General features: G+C 49.2%; 8 protein-coding genes across 8 annotated transcripts; 4 read left to right on the top strand and 4 right to left on the bottom strand.

Moving 5' to 3' along the window:
* Positions 1-81: 81 nt before the first annotated feature.
* Positions 82-1,140, top strand: coq4 (ubiquinone biosynthesis protein COQ4). Its single transcript, XM_032039450.1, has 2 exons — positions 82-336; positions 449-1,140. Exons 1-2 carry the CDS (start codon positions 126-128, stop codon positions 1,093-1,095), a joined length of 858 nt encoding a protein of 285 aa, XP_031903643.1. The 5' UTR covers positions 82-125; the 3' UTR covers positions 1,096-1,140.
* A 285-nt stretch (positions 1,141-1,425) lies between these two features.
* On the bottom strand, positions 1,426-2,185 carry BDW43DRAFT_307822 (DNA-binding protein; the record flags this gene model as incomplete). The annotated part of the gene is made up of 4 exons (XM_032046329.1): positions 1,426-1,709; positions 1,827-1,837; positions 1,983-2,074; positions 2,162-2,185. 4 exons carry the CDS (start codon positions 2,183-2,185, stop codon positions 1,426-1,428), a joined length of 411 nt encoding a protein of 136 aa, XP_031903642.1.
* A 1,333-nt stretch (positions 2,186-3,518) lies between these two features.
* Positions 3,519-5,940, top strand: BDW43DRAFT_297840 (guanine nucleotide exchange factor SEC2; the record flags this gene model as incomplete). Its single annotated transcript, XM_032044460.1, has 3 exons — positions 3,519-3,541; positions 3,810-4,449; positions 4,513-5,940. The coding sequence occupies 3 exons, from the start codon at positions 3,519-3,521 to the stop codon at positions 5,938-5,940; spliced, it is 2,091 nt and encodes a 696-aa protein (XP_031903641.1).
* A 485-nt stretch (positions 5,941-6,425) lies between these two features.
* On the bottom strand, positions 6,426-8,727 carry BDW43DRAFT_225362 (putative pre-mRNA splicing factor). Its single transcript, XM_032039449.1, has 3 exons — positions 8,563-8,727; positions 8,421-8,474; positions 6,426-8,355 (listed from the first exon to the last, which is right to left on the bottom strand). The coding sequence occupies exons 1-3, from the start codon at positions 8,654-8,656 to the stop codon at positions 6,911-6,913; spliced, it is 1,593 nt and encodes a 530-aa protein (XP_031903640.1). The 5' UTR covers positions 8,657-8,727; the 3' UTR covers positions 6,426-6,910.
* A 579-nt stretch (positions 8,728-9,306) lies between these two features.
* Positions 9,307-12,859, top strand: pmt1 (protein mannosyltransferase 1). The gene is made up of 5 exons (XM_032039448.1): positions 9,307-9,729; positions 9,795-10,084; positions 10,138-10,421; positions 10,474-11,934; positions 12,014-12,859. Exons 1-5 carry the CDS (start codon positions 9,467-9,469, stop codon positions 12,506-12,508), a joined length of 2,793 nt encoding a protein of 930 aa, XP_031903639.1. The 5' UTR covers positions 9,307-9,466; the 3' UTR covers positions 12,509-12,859.
* Positions 12,860-12,890: 31 nt separating this feature from the next.
* Positions 12,891-13,584, bottom strand: BDW43DRAFT_307818 (uncharacterized protein; the record flags this gene model as incomplete). Its single annotated transcript, XM_032046328.1, has 4 exons — positions 12,891-12,941; positions 13,034-13,232; positions 13,342-13,385; positions 13,444-13,584. 4 exons carry the CDS (start codon positions 13,582-13,584, stop codon positions 12,891-12,893), a joined length of 435 nt encoding a protein of 144 aa, XP_031903638.1.
* Positions 13,585-14,162: 578 nt separating this feature from the next.
* On the top strand, positions 14,163-16,495 carry erf2 (palmitoyltransferase ERF2). Its single transcript, XM_032039447.1, has 3 exons — positions 14,163-15,262; positions 15,323-15,431; positions 15,487-16,495. The coding sequence occupies exons 1-3, from the start codon at positions 14,274-14,276 to the stop codon at positions 16,231-16,233; spliced, it is 1,845 nt and encodes a 614-aa protein (XP_031903637.1). The 5' UTR covers positions 14,163-14,273; the 3' UTR covers positions 16,234-16,495.
* A 24-nt stretch (positions 16,496-16,519) lies between these two features.
* BDW43DRAFT_266079 (uncharacterized protein) lies at positions 16,520-17,012 on the bottom strand (the record flags this gene model as incomplete). Its single annotated transcript, XM_032040839.1, has 1 exon — positions 16,520-17,012. A coding segment is annotated over exon 1 (287 nt), but the record flags the coding sequence as incomplete, so codon positions are not given.
* Positions 17,013-17,409: the final 397 nt, after the last annotated feature.

The raw sequence follows: 17,409 nt of genomic DNA, 5'->3' as shown, positions 1-17,409 counted from the left end.
GCGTGCGGACCAAGGACGCTAACCGGAGATCTTCCCCGAGCATCGTACCACTCATCAACATTCTTGTCGCATTCTTGCAAAGGGTCATGTCCATTGAGACGTGTGACTGACCTTCTGCGTTCAAAATGTCGGTCCTCAGGAGGTGCAGGGTTTTAGGTCTCCGCGAATTGTCTCGATCAACATCTGCCACGGTAGTAGCTTGTCGCGCCCGGCATTTCTCCGTGAACAATCGACCGCCGCCAAATTATCCCGGCCATGTCCGGTTGAACTTTGTAGAGCGTGGTGCTTTAGCTGTCGGATCCGCTGTGGGCGCTTTGTTAAATCCTCGAAGGGCAGGTAAGAAGCATCTTATTCTTCGATTATCCTTCCGGCCGCGCAATTAAGCCCACGTGAAGATTGGCAATCACAAGAAACTAACATGCTAACTCTATACTTTGAAACTATATAGATCTCATCGCAGCTTGCGGCGAAGCCACCGCAACCCCCTACTTCATATACCGTCTCCGTGATGCTATGCTCTCAGACCCAACCGGCCGTCAGATCCTCCGCGAACGTCCGCGCATAACCTCTGAGACCCTCCCACTCCCTTACCTCCGCTCTCTACCCGAGAACTCCGTCGGTCGGACTTACGCCATCTGGCTCGACCGCGAAGGCGTCTCCCCAGATACCCGCGATAACGTCCAGTACATCGACGACGAAGAATGCGCATACGTCATGCAGCGGTACCGGGAGTGTCACGACTTTTACCATGCTCTGACGGGCCTTCCGACCTTTGTTGAGGGGGAGTTGGCGCTCAAGGCATTTGAATACTTGAACACGCTGATTCCCATGACGGGGTTGAGTATGTTTGCTGCGGTGAGGCTGAAGCCTGCGGAACGGGAGCGGTTCTTTGAGTTGTGGTTGCCGTGGGCGGTCCGGAGTGGACTCTCTAGTAAGGAATTGATTAACGTCTATTGGGAGAAAATTTTAGAGAAGGACGTGGATGAGTTACGGAGTGAACTCGGCATTGAGAAGCCTCCTGATATGAGGGAGATTAGGCGGATGATTAGAGAACAAAAAAGGCGGGAGAAAGAGAAGTTGCAGCAGAACGCATAGGTTTTACTGCGGTGAGGTTAGCATTGATGTATATTAGTTATTATATGGCATTCAATAGCCGTGATTTGATAAAGACATGAACTCTTCCCTTATCTCCGTACATGTCCAATTATGGTTGAGATGGCAATTAGTGTTAGAAGGTGGTTGACAACTAGGAGGATGGAGTGCCGTCGACGAGTTGCACTATGTAGAAGCCGCACACTCCTTTGACCAAGTTTTTCAGTTTCATAGCTCGTGGACAAAGGAAATGAACATATCAAGAAACCCCCCTGTAAGAATCCCCTCAGAGGGTTAAACGACATCGCTGATTGCAATTCAACTTTTCTTTTTTCACAAATCCAACAAGTCATCGTCGTCATCCCAGCCACCTTTGCGCCGATTGAACACAACCTTATGCTCTTCCTCGTCCTTGCGCTGGTTCTCGGCAACAGCATTCAAGAGCTGCTTGAGTTGATCCTCCGAGACCTTTTGCCGCAACTGGCCCGTCTGGGCCAGCATGATCAGTCTGCTCTCAATGTCGGCGGCGCGCGACTCCTTCACGAGGCGAATGCGACCCAAGCGGTCAGCGGCTTCGGGTTCGAGAATCTGGTTCAGGATGGCAGAGCGACGTTCGGCTATTAGTAGAAATTTGTTAGGATCGATCTTAGGTAACAAGGAAGGCGATTAGAGCCCTCTTCGTGCTCCTCTTTGAAACTTGCGGGGTCTTGTTGGCTACGGGAGCAGTGGCATACCTTCAGCTTGTCTATACAGCGACCAGTTAGTCCAATTTTTCCCCTCTGCGTTTTTGGAACTCAAGAAATCGAAATATTTTCTCTTTCTCTTTTCTTTTCTTTTCTTTTCTTTTCTTTTTTATTTTACCTGGTAAAAGGATTGAGAGTAAGACTTACTTTCTCTGATCATCCTGGCCGTCCGGAGCACCACCACCACCTCGTGGCCCGCCCTGTTGCTGTTGGAGCTGTGCCAGTCGGGCCCTCCTAATCTATATCAATTATCAGCAGATGGTTCGCACGATTTACCATGGCCATTTAAGACCATGAGAACTCAGCCTCCGAAATTATATCCGCACCTCTTCCAACTCTGCGTCGGCCATGGTGTTTTTACTGCGACAGTCACTCAATTCACGATAGGGAGGCGATAAGCACGGTCGATTTGTCGAGAGAACTGATAATATAATCCTTTCCGGAATGGATTATGGTCTGATTGCACAAAAGGTATACACACGTGAACATCTCGAAATGTGGATTTGTTGGAGAAAGAGTTTCCAACCCCACCTGGACTGCAGCCTGAGGCACTCAGGCCACTTGGGGTTCGGTTCCCGACGGGTGTGGGGCGCCATGAGTAACTTAGTCTTTAGTCCAGTTCACTAGTAGATAGACTACAAGTTGGAATTCATTCTATCGAGGTCCGTAAATAGATAGATAATATTAGATAATTAAGTGTACTTCGGTAGTAAGATTTGATGCTACAAGAGCGACTCTGTACACAGCAACCGGTTATGTCTCGGATTTTCTATCTATAATTCCTTGCAAATTTAGCCTCAGATTTCATACAAGATAACGCATGTGTCGTCATCGCCGTTTTGCCAAGAAATGAGTCGCTGTGTTTTATCCACTTCCGATATCTCATTATCTACTAGATAATGTCCGATCGTCCAAAAATAAAAATAAAAAAAAGAAATTAAAACTAAATATAAGTAGTCGTATTACGTCTTGTCTTGTACTATTTAATCCTTTCTGTTAATATTTATTATGATCAAGGTTAAATAGTCGGAGAAAATGGCACGGTCCAAGGTCCGTGTAATAATTACCCAATTTTCTTGACTATTTTACTCAGGTCCGGACTTCGGAACGTTATCGCTTGAAAGTAATTAATGACGCATTGGAAGATCTTGCGAAAATACCACTTAAACTATCCGAAGAGGGACCAGATGGGAACGTGGCACAGGGACGGTACTGAACGAATGAATGAATGTACCTACTAGGTACAATAATACTTTTGTACACAGTAGTTAGCTACTCTTGAATGTAGTACCTAGGAAAATAAAAAAGGACAGGCCCGTGACTGGTCCAATGACCGAGGCGATCGGCGTGCCCCAATCCGGGTGACTAAGCGCCGGCGTGATTTGCCTCTGCAAATGAATTGAACCAATTGAACCATCTTTCCAATTCCTCTTTAACTACTAGTGAACCCCGGGGACTAAACTAAAAGTTGCTTCGATCCATTTACTCCTACTTTACGATCGATACCTTCAATCATTCCCAAAAAAAGAGGGGTCACTTCTTCTTCTGCCCTTCTTTCGTCACGTCACACTCCCCCTCTCCCCTTCCAGTCTATCCTTTTACAACCTCACTTTCTTTCACTTTTCCTTCCCCCTCAACTTCCGCTCCCTTTCCGATCGCCCTCTCGATCCTTTATCAGACTCAATGCTTCGTATGCCGACCGGCTAGTCACGCTCCAGTCTGCGCGCTGGCGGGGATTACCTTATCTTGGCCTTACTCCTACCCTACTTCTGCTATATGCCAGACGCTCTCTGATCCTTACTCGGCGAATTTCAGATGGAAAAAACGGTCCAACTGAATTCTACATCGTTGTGACACCCCGTTCTTTCCGTATTTTTTTTGAAAACCTTAACCCGACCTGTTCGTCATCATGGCCGAGTACGTTGATCCCACCCTTGAGGCACGGTTACGATATAGTCGCTAATACCTGGATAGTCTAATCGCCTTTCACAGCTATTATTCTCGTCATAGCTTCCTCTCTCCATCCACAATGATTTCGCGTACCAACAACCACAAGCGATCCAATTCTTCCGACAACAGGTCTCCTTCCCCCGATAGGACCCTGACGAAAGCGAGATCCGCCAATGATCTCGCCGGTGTCGCAACCGGTAAACCTGCGCCGGCTGTACGCTCAACCAGCGTGGGAGGCTTCCCCGAAAGTGGGTTTAGTACCCTACAAGATCCAAGACTCCTGACCACCCCAGAAGGGACAGAGCCTTCGCAATCACCATCCCATCATCCAGATTTGAGTAACGAGGTTGCTGCCTTGAGCGTGAAACTCGTGCAAGCGATTAACAATCAAACCACTCTGGATGACACTTTAGTCGCCACTCGTCAAGAGCTCGAGCATGCCCAGACTAAGATCAGAGCGTTAGAATCAGAGAATGAGAAGCATCGACGAGATATCGATCAGGAAGTCCTAATCAAGAAAGCTGATGTGGACTATGAGATCTTACGCCTAAAGGCTGCGCTGGCAGACGAGAAGGCACAACGCGCTCTTGTCGAGAAGGAGAAGAAGGGTATCGAGCAAGAGCTCGAGACCCTTACTGCTGCTCTCTTCGAGGAAGCTAATAAGGTATATTATCCGATAATCCCCTATTGTTCGAATAAGCGGACGTTCTAACTTGGTCTTCCATAGATGGTAGCTGCTGCTAAGCTCGAGCGTGAGGCGGTTGAGAAGAAAAATGAACAATTACGTGCTCAAATAAAAGACACGGAATCTCTACTTGCATCGCACCAAGAACAGTTGGCAGAGCTAAAGTCCGTTCTGCAGGGGATGAACATTTCCAAGGACGACATTGAAGCCCGGACAATTACCTCTACCGCACCGTCATCTCCCGCGAATCACCAGCAGCAAAAAACCTCGGCAATCACAAAGCAATGTACGGAAACGACTGTACTTTCGCATCCAGCTCCAGTCCTGGAAGAATTAACACCTGGTCCATCCACCAGCTTCCCTCATCTGATTAAGCCTGTGTGTCGAATGGACATCCATGCGTTCGAAGAGTTCAAGGAGTTATTCACCTTATCCAGTATCTCTAAACCTCCTAGTCGTGCTACAAGTGGATCATATACTGGCTTGAACGTTATGAGTCTGGCCGCTGGCTTCAGCAGTGGGGGTTTTGGATCAGCATCATCATCACCCGCCAAATCCCAACCACACTCTCCCAATGGAAGTATCTCCTCACCACAGCCAGCGAATTCGCATATCCCTTTGAAGGAGACTCGCTTTTACAAGCGTGTGCTTAGCGAAGACATTGAACCAACGCTCAGACTTGATGCAGCCCCTGGGATCTCGTGGCTGACTCGACGTTCAGTCCTGAGTGGTATCTGCGACGGAAGTCTTGTGGTTGAACCCATGCCATCATCGGCGAAGAAATATGAATTCCCTTGCTCACTCTGTGGCGAGCGTAGAACGGGGTCTATCAACGAAAGAACCCATCGGTTCCGGACGTCTGACAGTGAAACGGCTCAGCGGTACCCCTTATGCGTTCTTTGTCTAGAAAAAGTCCGTTCCTCGTGCGAGTTCACTGGCTATCTCCGCCTCATCCTTGACTCGCATATCCGTGTTGGTGATACCGAAGACGAAAAGGATGCCTGGGAAGAAACAGTTCGTTTAAGAGAGAGAATGTTCTGGTCCCGGATTGGGGGTGGCATAGTCCCTATTCTTGCACAGAGGAACCGCTTGGAGAGTCTTCAAGGTGCCAATGAACAATATCCAGGGCCTGTGGCTGATGATCAGGGCGATATCCCCATCGAGGTGAAGGATGTCCCTAACGATTTGGCTAAGAATGGCAATGATGATGGCGAGGAATTGAACATTCACAACCCACGCAGGCCGTCCTTGAGTGAGGATCCATTTGAGGATGCTACGGAATCCCCAGCTAGTAGCACAGCAGTGTCGGCGCCGTATGATAACAGCGAAGCTCAGAATCATGTCGAAGTCGAATTTTCCGAACAGCCCAATGAAAAATTAAAAGTCTGCGTGACTGCCAATTCCAGCGAGAACGAAGATTCCAAAATCACGTTACAGCCCGAAGCATCAGTCGTCAACCAGCAGCGGTGAAATAGACGATGCGCAAAATTCAGAAGTGGAAAAACGACGGCATCCTCTCCCTCCTCCTCAACACGGCCTTGGATACACTTTCTCATTCCTATTCTAGCTTTGATGCTGATCTTCCTCCGATTCATACCTACTTCCTTGCTCCCCATTTTACATACTCATGGGTTTCTCCTTAACCTCCTAAGTCCTGTATTAATATTAATCCGTACCTAATGTTTTTTCTTTTCTCCTGCCTTCTTTGCTGTACACTTGCGGCCTCTTTTCTTTCTTTGCTATCTCTTACATCTCTTTTTGGATAGTTTCCCACCCCCCCATTATTATTACTGGCTTTTCATTGACCTGCTTTTGAGCGCCACTAGACCGCGATGGTCCACCTGAGTTTCATGCCCTGGCGGGTGGCTCAGATGGATACATAGACTAGGCACACCTGACACGTTTCATTTCTTCTTTCTCTTCATTGATCGCTGGCGTTTGCGTATATCAATTCGGGTGTTCTCCTTTGCTAGTTTCTTTGCGGTTGTTGCTTTTATGCGATATACATGGCGATGGAAACGTCCACGGTTCTAATGTATGGAATGATGCAAGGGCACGTCAGCCTATAGCTATTATATGCACATCAGGTATAGAGGTTCTGATAATTCATGATCCGAGATTTCATCTATAGAATTGAGCTCCAAAGGGGATTTATTAGAGGAAATGGTAGTTTGAGGACTAATTCATGGAAAAATTGGATTATCATAGGCCAACTCCAAACCAGGAGACGTAAATCATGCTGAGCAATGAACATTTGGTATAAATATCTTACTACTATAGATTTCCCGCCTTGAATTTTAAATCCATCGTGAAGTATGACAAGACGGAAAGAATATTTTACATCTGCCGTCTCAATAAGTTAAGAAAGACCGCAAACTCCACATGATAAACGCCGATGAACGGTCCAAAGAATCAAAGACCCAAACGAATTGCCGATCGATCATTGCCTGTAACGCTCGTGAAGATGTCTGATCTGTTCCTCGATATTCATATTCTGAGGATTGGGTGGGCCACCGGCAGGGCCGACAATGGGTGGCGTAGGTCCTGCGCCGGGGGCAGTCTCGAATGCCATGCGCTTTTTCCTCGCCTCTTCTTCCGGGTCGGGTACGCCCGGAAGCACTGTCGAGTCGAAGACGTCGCTTCGCTGGCTGGCGAGACGTTTGAGATTGTTGACCACGTCTGCGGTCGACAAGTTAGTTGTAGCGCTTCGGGATTCGGCCTTAGCGCGCTGTTCCTTCCAGCGCGGGTCGAGCAACTCGATACGCATATGCTGGTCCAGTTCAGCAACTGGAATCTGCTGGTGACAGTTGGGACAGAGTGCAGTGGTGCCAGATTGGTTGAGACGGCGCGCCTGTGCACGTGGAACATAATCGGAGCGGATGCGCATAGGTTGTTGACCCGGGGCGGCTTTGGCGGCTGCTTGAGTGGCAGCGGCTTTCTCACGGGCCTCCATTCGTTCGCGAATACGCTGTTCCTCTTCCGGTGCGGTGGTGGAAGCAACCGGGATAGGCTGGGGAGGTTGTAATTGAGGATGGAATGCAGGTCCGGCGGGTTGGACAGCCGGTTGAGGAATTGGTTCTGGTTGGGCAGGGTAGGCATTGTAATAAGTCGGTACCTCCTCGTCTGTCGGCATTGCTTCTTCGATACGGAGAGGGTTCAGAGACATCATAGCTTTCTGCTCCAGAGAAGCAGATTGGAGATCGTTGAGAGAGGTGGGTGGTGGGAGGTCAACTTGATCATCGGTCTCTGTGAATAGCACGGTTTCAACGACCACGAAATCATGCCAGTCAATCTGCGCATAAGCAATGCGCTCCTGTTCTTCTTCCTCTTCTTTCTTCTGCTTCTGCTGTTCCTGGTATTTCACCCACTCGGCACGCTTCTTGGCGCGATCCAAAACATGATACTTATTTTGAACATTATGCTCCAGCTCTACCAGACGGGTTTTCTCCGACGACGCCTGATCGAGGCCTTCAGATCGCAGTAGGATAATATATTGGTCTACCAGTCGGGTAAAGAATTGATAAAGGCTGTGTTGCGGACGTAAGAAATCAAACTGGAAGTTCCTGGCTTCTCGCTGAGACAGAGCCGTCATAAACGATTTCCCCCTCTTGGCAACGAAAAGAGCCGTGAGCTTAACAACTTCCAGATCTTGCGCGTTTATAATAGGCATCCGCGCGGAAAAGTGAAAGTCAGTAGGTGGTTCGGGCCCCGTAGGTTGCTCCGGCTCAGGAGCTGCAGCAGGTTCGCCCGATCGGCCTGCAGATACAGATGTTCCTCTGCCCTCCTTTATTTCGACAAGTCGCCATTGATAAAAGCTTGCATAAGGATCGTCAGGATTCAGGAAGGAGAATTTAGGGTTATTGCGTTCCTTTTCGCGTACGCGATCTACAGGCGGATGGTCAATTTCTCAGATCGAGTAAAAAAGAATGCTGGTGCATTTGTCGACTCACCTTCAAAGACAATACCATTCCTTGCAACATAACCTGCGGTCTTCTCCACAATGGCTGTCAGAGTCCGTCAGTCACTATACCAGGAAAGATATACAGAGACAACAACAAAGGAGGAAAAGGATGGGGGAATTTCAAACCATACCTCGTATATCTTTAGGTGGCAAGACTACTCCCTCCGGAGGTTTACCCACCTCCTCCGTGATGGTTGGGGTATTTCCATTGCTTACAGACGCCATGTTCAAAACACAGGTCAAGGCGATGGGTTGGGTGGGGATGCAACTTGATAAAGGATAATTGGGAGAAAGCCGTGACTTCCATCCAATTTGCCTTACCTCATCTGGCGCGGCTAATGGTTCAAGTAGTAGCCGCGCGCTAGTGGTCACTTTGGAACAGATTTACTAGTGGGGGACAGTTTTGGTCACGAACTAAACCCAAAAAGGAAGAAAGAAATGGTCCACCATTTTCATCATGAATTGAAGTTGGAACTTATCAATTCAATTAACTTTGGTCAATACTTTTTTTCAATACAAGAAAGGAAGTCCATTCGGATTCAGCAAAATTGGCTACCAAGGGGAGAGGGTTCCAAATTGTTTTCGTGGGGAATGTCAGGCCAAACCCGGATTACTACCTTTATCCACCTCCGTAGTTCCAAAAGCTCACCTTCGTCCTTGTCCGCCGACGATCTGGCCTTAAACCGGACTCTACGCTTTCATTCGTCTCCCTAATTTGTCCCACACGTGTTGTTCCTTCAACTCCGACTCCAAAGTCGATGTATCTTTTCTAGTTTTTTTGTTTTAGTTTTGTCATGGCGCATAGTATCCTAACCTACTACTCTCATTGATTGACATTTCTTACTTGGCTTCATTGCTGGGCGTGGGGTTGTTGAAAGCTCCCTCTGGAGTCGGAGCCTGCCTTAGCTCGTCCTTACTATCTTCCGCATATCTGTGATATCTCTTTCATGCTCTTCGTTCCTTTTTCTTAACTTTGGATACTGTCCCTTTCTTCCCCTCCTTCTCTATAGTCTTTCCCCACCCATTGGCGCCAAAATGCCACCCAAATCCAGGAACGCCCTGGAGGTCCAGCCTCCAGCGAAGTCTTCCCGCTCCTCGAGTCGTTCTCCGAGACCGAAAAACCGCAAGGAAGCACCCCCACAGACGCTGAGCTATGGATCGGATGGCGTCAAGGACTATAACATATTCAACCTTCCCACTTCCGACTACAAGCTCCTTGTTCTTGTCACCTTGATCGCTGCCGCGGTTCGTCTGTTCAGAATCTATCAGCCGACGAGCGTCGTCTTCGATGAAGTCCAGTATGTCCTCATACTTCCCCAGCCGTGCGAAGCAGGCCGCATCGGGCTAATTATTTGACGCACAGTTTCGGTGGCTTTGCATCGAAATATATCAAGGGCCGCTTTTTCATGGATGTTCATCCCCCTCTGGCGAAGCTTCTCATCACACTTGCGGGCTGGTTGGCTGGATTCAATGGCGATTTCGATTTCAAGGAAATTGGAAAGGACTACCTGGAACCAGGAGTTCCATATGTGGCCATGCGAATGCTTCCCGCGATTCTCGGTGTGCTTACGGTGTCCTTAATGTTTTTGACTTTGAAAGCATCGGGATGCCGCACGTCGACTGCTGTGCTGGGAGCTGGTGTGGTGATCTTCGGTAAGTTTGGACCACGGTCAAGAGTCTGGATGCACATGCTGATCTCGTCGCAGAGAATGCCCTGGTCACTCAGTCTCGCCTAATCCTCTTGGACTCCCCGTTGGTGTTCTTCACTGCTCTCACGGCCATGTCGTTTACCTCTTTCACGAATCAGCAGGAACTGGGCCCGTCGCATGCCTTCCGTGGACCCTGGTGGTTCTGGTTGGTGGCCAGTGGCGTTTGTCTAGGCGCTACTTTGAGTGTCAAGTGGGTGGGCCTTTTCACGGTTGCTTGGGTTGGCTCTCTGACCATCCTTCAACTGTGGGTTCTCCTCGGTGACACGAAGAACGTCACACCGGTATGTGTTCGGGTGCCAAACGTTGCCTAGTTGCTGGCTAATGTCTCTATAGCGTTTGTGGTTCAAGCACTTCTTTGCTCGATTCTTCTGTCTTATCATTATTCCATTGGGCTTCTACTGTGGAATGTTCGCAATCCATTTCCTGTGCTTGGTAAACCCAGGAGAAGGTGATGGATTCATGTCATCTGAGTTCCAGGCTACACTAAATTCCAAAGCGATGCAAGCCGTTCCCGCTGACGTCGTGTTCGGTTCCCGTATCTCTATCCGTCACCACAATACGCAGGGTGGCTACCTTCATTCTCACAACCACATGTACCCAACGGGAAGTAAGCAACAGCAGGTCACACTCTATCCTCATAAGGATGAAAACAACATTTTCATTGCTGAGAATCAAACTCAGCCCCTTGGTCCTGATGGAGAAATCGAGGGTCCATTGGCTTGGGATAACATCACTACCGAGTATATTGAAGATGGTGCTGTCATTAGATTGAACCACTTGATGACTCGCAGAAGAATTCATTCCCACGATGAGCGGCCCCCCGTGACAGATGTGGATTGGCAATTCGAGGTGTCCGCCTATGGCTTCGACGGCTTCGCTGGCGATGCAAATGATATGTTCCGCGTTGAAATTGTCAAGTCGATGTCAGAGGGTGAAGAAGCGAAGAAGCGCCTGCGGACGATTCAGTCCAAATTCAAGTTGGTACACGTTATGACTGGCTGTGTCTTGTTCTCCCACAAAGTCAAGCTTCCTGACTGGGGTTGGGAACAGCAAGAGGTGACCTGCGCGAAAGGAGGCACTCTGCCCAACAGTGTTTGGTACATCGAGTCTAACAGTCACCCGATGCTGCCCGAGGATGCGGAGAAGGTCACGTACCGGAACCCCGGGTTTTTGGGTAAGTTTTGGGAGCTTCAGAAGGTGATGTGGACTACCAACGCTGGATTGACCGAATCCCATGCTTGGGATTCACGCCCCCCGTCGTGGCCTACGCTGCTCCGCGGCATCAACTTCTGGGGTAGAGATCATCGTCAAATTTATCTCCTTGGTAACCCACTTATCTGGTGGTCGTCGACCTTGGCCATTGGCATATACGTACTGTTCAAGGGCATTTCCATTCTTCGCTGGCAACGTAATTGTGGTGACTATCGCAACGTCAATTTCAAGAGATTCGACTACGAAGTTGGCACCAGTGTCCTCGGATGGGCCTTCCACTATTTCCCCTTCTATCTCATGGCCCGGCAGCTCTTTCTCCATCATTATCTTCCAGCGCTTTACTTTGCCATAATCACCTTATGCCAAGAATTTGACTTCTTTGCTAATCGTATCCAATCTCTTGGTCTACCATCCAAACCCGCCATTGGCAAGGCGTTGGCTGGGATTTTCTTGGCTATGAGCATCTTTACCTTCACTCTCTACTCTCCTTTGGTCTATGGCAATCCCTGGACCCAAGATGCTTGCCGCAAGGTGAAACTTTTGGATACCTGGGACTTTGACTGCAACACTTTCCATACTGACGTAAGTGTTCCGAACTGGAAGCCTCCACGGCGGGGGTACTAGGCTTGTCGCACCATAACGACTGACGGAGTAACATTAGCTTGGCCAATATGTGACTCGCTTTTCAAGCACCAATGGCGCTGTACCAACTGCGCAGGCTGCTCCTTCTGAGGCTCCTGTAGCCCCCCCACCGCAGCAAAACGAACGAGTACTTCAGGAAGAAGTGCAGGACGCTAGTGTCACCCCGGAGCCTGAGCCCCGCCGTGCTAAGGCGCGGGTTGAATACCGTGATCAAGATGGTAATGTTCTGGACGAGGCTCTTGTCGCTGCCTTAGCAAAGGAGGGCAAAGTATCCTTTGAGACACGCCATGAGACTCGGACCCTGCTGGCAAATGGCCATGAGGTCGAGATGGTCAATGGTCAAGTTGCCCCACCGCACCCGGACGTTGAAGGTCAGAATCCTGAGACACTTGGGAAACAGGAACAACAGGCTGTAGATGATGGCCCGGCCTCGGCCACTGGAGGAAGCTCTGTGGGGGAGCCAAATTCTCCCGAAGCAAAACCCGCCAGCGAAGGGAACGAGGCGACCAACTAACCTGCTAGGAGAACAGAATCGAGTAATCTTTGGTTTTGCATCCTCCTGCTGCGAAATTTTTCTTTTATGTTGCTTTAACACATGTCAATCTTGGCAATCCTCTTCTCCTGTACTTCCTTTCCGAAGACTAATTTTTTTTACTTCCTTTGATCTAACGAAATGCGACCTTGTACATGACTACTTTCCACTGGGTCTGTGCCCTACCGTATATCATTTACACCCCAGAAGCCCCTGATTGTAATGCAATAAAAGCAATCTCCAATTGATTCCTCAAAATGTACGATGCACAACGCTTCTCTACTCTTCAAAGCGATTTTAGTATACAGCGACCGGTGCCTCTCAACCTTTACCACTATAGCCTTCGATGTAGCTGTATGTCCATTTAGTAGTCCCACTCCTCCTTGCCGTACTTGTTGAAACGCTCGTGGAGGTCCTGAGATATTATTTTAGCAAGTGTTCCCCCTTGAACATCATGATATCCGGATATAAAGATGCATTCTGGAGCGAGGCGGGAGTGAAACATACAGCTGGCAGAGTAACATTAGGCACAATGACAGTGTTCAGGGCGCTGGGGGCGTTCCTGAGAGGCTGGCTCTTGTCGCCGTGAGGGTGATACTGGTACTTGTAGACCTTGCCGTCGTCCTCACGTTCCCAGGGCATAGCGCTATCGCCAATACGCACGTTGCTCTCGGAGGTCACGGATGTGGGCTTCTTTCCGAAGTACCTATCAGGAGGAAGGCGTTGTTAGTGTCCTGTTCTGCTTCCAAGCACAATTGTGGAATTTTTGCGGTCGGTCGTGTTCTGTAAAAGTGGGTACGGGGAAGGGCATTCACCATCCAGCGACAAGGAAAGCACCAGACATGACACCGAGCAAAACCTATAGTCAATTAGAAATCCTTCCTACAGGCTCAATTGGTCTGGCGAAAATAGCGTACGTAAAGCTCAGGGTCACGACGAGGAGCCTTGTCGAGGCTAGCCTCCTCCACCTTGGAGCTGTAGAAACGGCGGGCGGGGGTACGGAAAAGAGACTGGCGGGCAAAGGCCCGGCGGGAGGCCATGGCGGCAATTGACGACATTTTGGGTAGTTGCGAGATATAGGAAGTTGTCAGGTAATCGGAGGTCTTGGGGGAGGTGGGAGAATCCGTGGGTCGTCGGACGATGATGTTGCCGGCGCATCACATCAGGTGACATTCCCGTTGGCCCATCAGCTCCCGAGGCTTAGTCAGGACTCCTAGCCCTGATTCGGGTTAGGCCCCGGTTGACCAGGTTGGGTTAGGTTAGGGAGGTTCTCAGCGAATGCGATTGGAATGCTCGTCGCCTTCTTGCACTGGCGAAGGCTGTCTGCTTTCAATCCCTTGGTCCGGCACAGCATGCAGTTCACATCGCAGCCGTGAAGCAACTTGAATTAGCTGCTCTGCAGTCAAGTCGCAACTTTATTTGAAGGTTCGTATTATTCCGAATCCCTTTTTTCCACTCGGACAGGGAGGTCATGTTCCGCGCCGCGTCCTCAATCGCATACAGCTGACTGACGGTCCTGACTCTAGGTTGCTTACACTCTTTATATTTCTAAACTGTTTCGGACTTTTATTTCTTTTATGCCTTTTGCTGTCATTCCTTAATCGACTCCTCTCCTGTTTAACATTCGCCCATTCGATTACAACGACCCCAGGACTACTCAATCCCAATAACCCTTTCCCTCGTATTCCCACAACATGATTCGCAGCAGGCCTTGCTAGCGGCATCATTACTACTCGCTTAGAACATCATGACGTTCTCGTCAGCCAACTCGGAAACAAGCGATGCGTCAAATCCTGCGCCCATGCAACATGCACTGGGTATACCTCGGCCTCCCTCCGTCGGCGGGATCTCGTCTCGAGTGACGGAGGACATGGCTTCTGAAGATGGAGAGCAGTCGCAGTCATATACCGGCGTTTCGTCATACGCACCACATCGGTCACGACCATCCGTTTCCAGTCGGCCCGGGCCTCCCCCCGTGAGGAGTTCCATCACTAGCCATGGCACAAACAGACCCGGAAGTTCGAATAGCAGATTGAGCCGAAGCCACATTCCCTCACTGACGGCGCAAGGATTCTTCCGACCCTTGTCTTCTCAACGACTCCAAGCCCATCGAGGTCGTCCTATGACAAAAGGAACAGAATCATCCGAAGATTGGGGTGATCACGCAAGTCAAAACCAAAACAGGCGCAGTTTAGTATCGAATAGCACACTCGCTCAAAGCTCTAGCCCACAGGAACAAGAGGCTCCTCCATCTCGAGGCACGGAGTTCACAGACCCCATTATCCCTGACCGAAACACTTCAAACGCCAGTCCGATCGGCAATACAACAGCACGGAGTATAGGCGAAAGTGCTAAACTTCTACGCGACAAAGAAAGAGGCAACCAAAGTTCTCAGCCACACCTAAACCTGGGAGTGAGCTCGACTGGTCCAAGCGGTCATGACATCTCCCAAAGATCCCCTCTCTCTTTTTTATCTCCACAAAATAGGAACGATAGCCAAGAGCACCGTGATACCCGAAACCATGAGCGGCTGTCTTCAGCTGGTTCGTCTCCTGGGTCTATTGAGAAGCACGATCGGACAATACGCAAGAGCCGCCTGGGCAAGAACTATGAATATTTCCTTGGCAATACTATCTTCTTTGGTGGTGGGAGGTTCCAGAATTCTCGAGACAAGCCCGTTAATGTTGCAACTGGGATATTGGTAGTTGTACCATCGGCTTTGTTTTTTGGATTTTCGTAAAGTCCCCTTTCTGTTTTGAGTCAAGATGCATGGGATTGATTGCTGACCTCGTAAAGGGCTCCTTGGCTTTGGAGTAATATTTCACCTGCTATTCCCATATTATTCGCTTATCTCTTTTGTCTATGCTTTTCATCCTTCTTGCACGCCTCTGTTGTTGATCCTGGAGTAAGAAGCCCTCATATATGACCCGACACGTTTGTCACTAATTCCCTAATGTCAGATCATTCCCCGTAACCTTCACTCAATGCCTCCGCCAGACCCTTCGGATGATCCACTTGTGATCGGCCCGCCGACAAATGACTGGGTGATGGTTAAGTTGGCAACCTCTGAGGTTGCAGCAATGGATGTCCCGGTGAAATTCTGCAAGACATGCAATATTTGGCGACCCCCGCGATGCTATCATTGTCGTGTGTGCGACAATTGTATTGAGACGCTCGATCATCATTGCGTCTGGCTTAACAATTGTGTTGGCCGCCGTAATTATCGGTATTTCTTCACTTTTGTGAGCTCCTCGACAGTTCTCGCCCTGTTCTTAATTGGGGCGAGCCTGGCACATATTCTCGTTTATCGATCGCAAGAGGGGATATCTTTCGGCGCCGCAATCGATAAGTGGAGGGTGCCTTGGGCTATGGTCCTCTATGGGGCCATTGCTGCTCCATATCCAGCCTCTCTTTGGGCCTACCATCTCTTCCTAGTTGGCCGGGGCGAGACTACCAGGGAATATCTAAACTCCCACAAGTTCGTGAAAGCCGACCGTCATCGGCCCTTTACCCAAGGAAGTATCTTCCAAAATTGGATATCTGTCTTCGGGCGACCACGGCCACCGACATACATGCAGTTCAAGAAATCCTACCGTGAGGGTGACCAACGCTTAAGTATAATGAAACGGAAATACCTTCCTCGGGACGTTGAAGCGCAAGCAGACATCGAGATGCAGCCTGTGCCTTCTAGTCAGCCGCAGAACTGAGGCCTTTCGAAATCGCTTTGAATATCTCATGGACCGTCCACTAAGCAACATTTTTATAGATAGGGCTTCTGTTCTCAGGCATCAGCCGTCCTTAGCTTGGTTCTTCCTCTCTTCTTCTTCCTTCTTCAGATGTATTAAAATATAAATGGGGGTTACGGTCCTTTCCCATTATTTTCTCCCTGTTTTCTTTTGGATCACAATCCCGCAGGAATGAAGGAGTAGGTATATCACGTCCTCCTCCCTACTTTCTCCCGCGTCAATCTTTCCCAGGCAATTTTGCGCCTGCTTTTTTTTATTTCTTTAAACTATCTACTATCACGTTCTCTTTCTCGTGACCTGAATCTCTAGGTGTCTTTTTTCCCTTAACCTCGAAATAGATGTATCTGAGGCTATTGTTGATTTGGACTCTGATATTACGTTATACGAGGGATATTTTGTATGATATCGGAACTCGAAGCTACAGATAGACCGTGAATAACCCAACCGGATCGAAAATGGCAAGTAGTACATAGAGAAGCATGTAATGGAGGGGTCATTAGACTTGATAGTAAGCGCCAAATGGATAGAGAATCGGGTAGTATCAGAACGGAGGAAGGAAGAGATGGATGAGTCCGAGAGCCAAGCAATTGAAACAAACACACAATTACATGACATGACATCGGAAGGGTTCTGTTACTCTTGCGTGGGGGGATTGTTGTCCTGCTGGTGGTTTTCGCTTCCCTTTTGGTTCTGCATTCCGCCATCTCTTCTATTCTCCCTCTCCGCACCTCTTCTTCCTCCATTCCCTCTCCATACAACGCCCGTAACCCCCAAGTCAGCCCTTTCGTCGCCTTTTCCCCGTCAGAATTTGTGCCATCAGAGCTATCTATTTCGTGTTTCTAATATGATCTCCCAGGTATAGGGAGTAACACGGTCACTCCTGATAAGAGGCTACTCCTCTACCCCCGTCCCTGGGAAATCAGCTCAGCTCAGCCCGGAACTCAGTTCCCCCCTTATTTGACGCATAAACCTCTCAAAGGCACTATTTTTTCACCCTGGCAGGCGGTTTCTCACTCTCGACACGCCCAATAACCCACCGCAAATCAGTCCCAAGACCCTTGGAATGGCAAGTCAACTCACATCAGCCGGCGCGACACCCGCGACCCTTTCAGACATCAGTAAGCACACGCACGAGCC

Source organism: Aspergillus alliaceus (assembly GCF_009176365.1).
Source record: "Aspergillus alliaceus strain CBS 536.65 unplaced genomic scaffold BDW43scaffold_7, whole genome shotgun sequence".
Classification (NCBI taxonomy): domain Eukaryota; kingdom Fungi; phylum Ascomycota; class Eurotiomycetes; order Eurotiales; family Aspergillaceae; genus Aspergillus; species Aspergillus alliaceus.
Note: the sequence above shows the minus strand (reverse complement) of the source record. Positions and strands in the feature narration are given on the sequence as shown.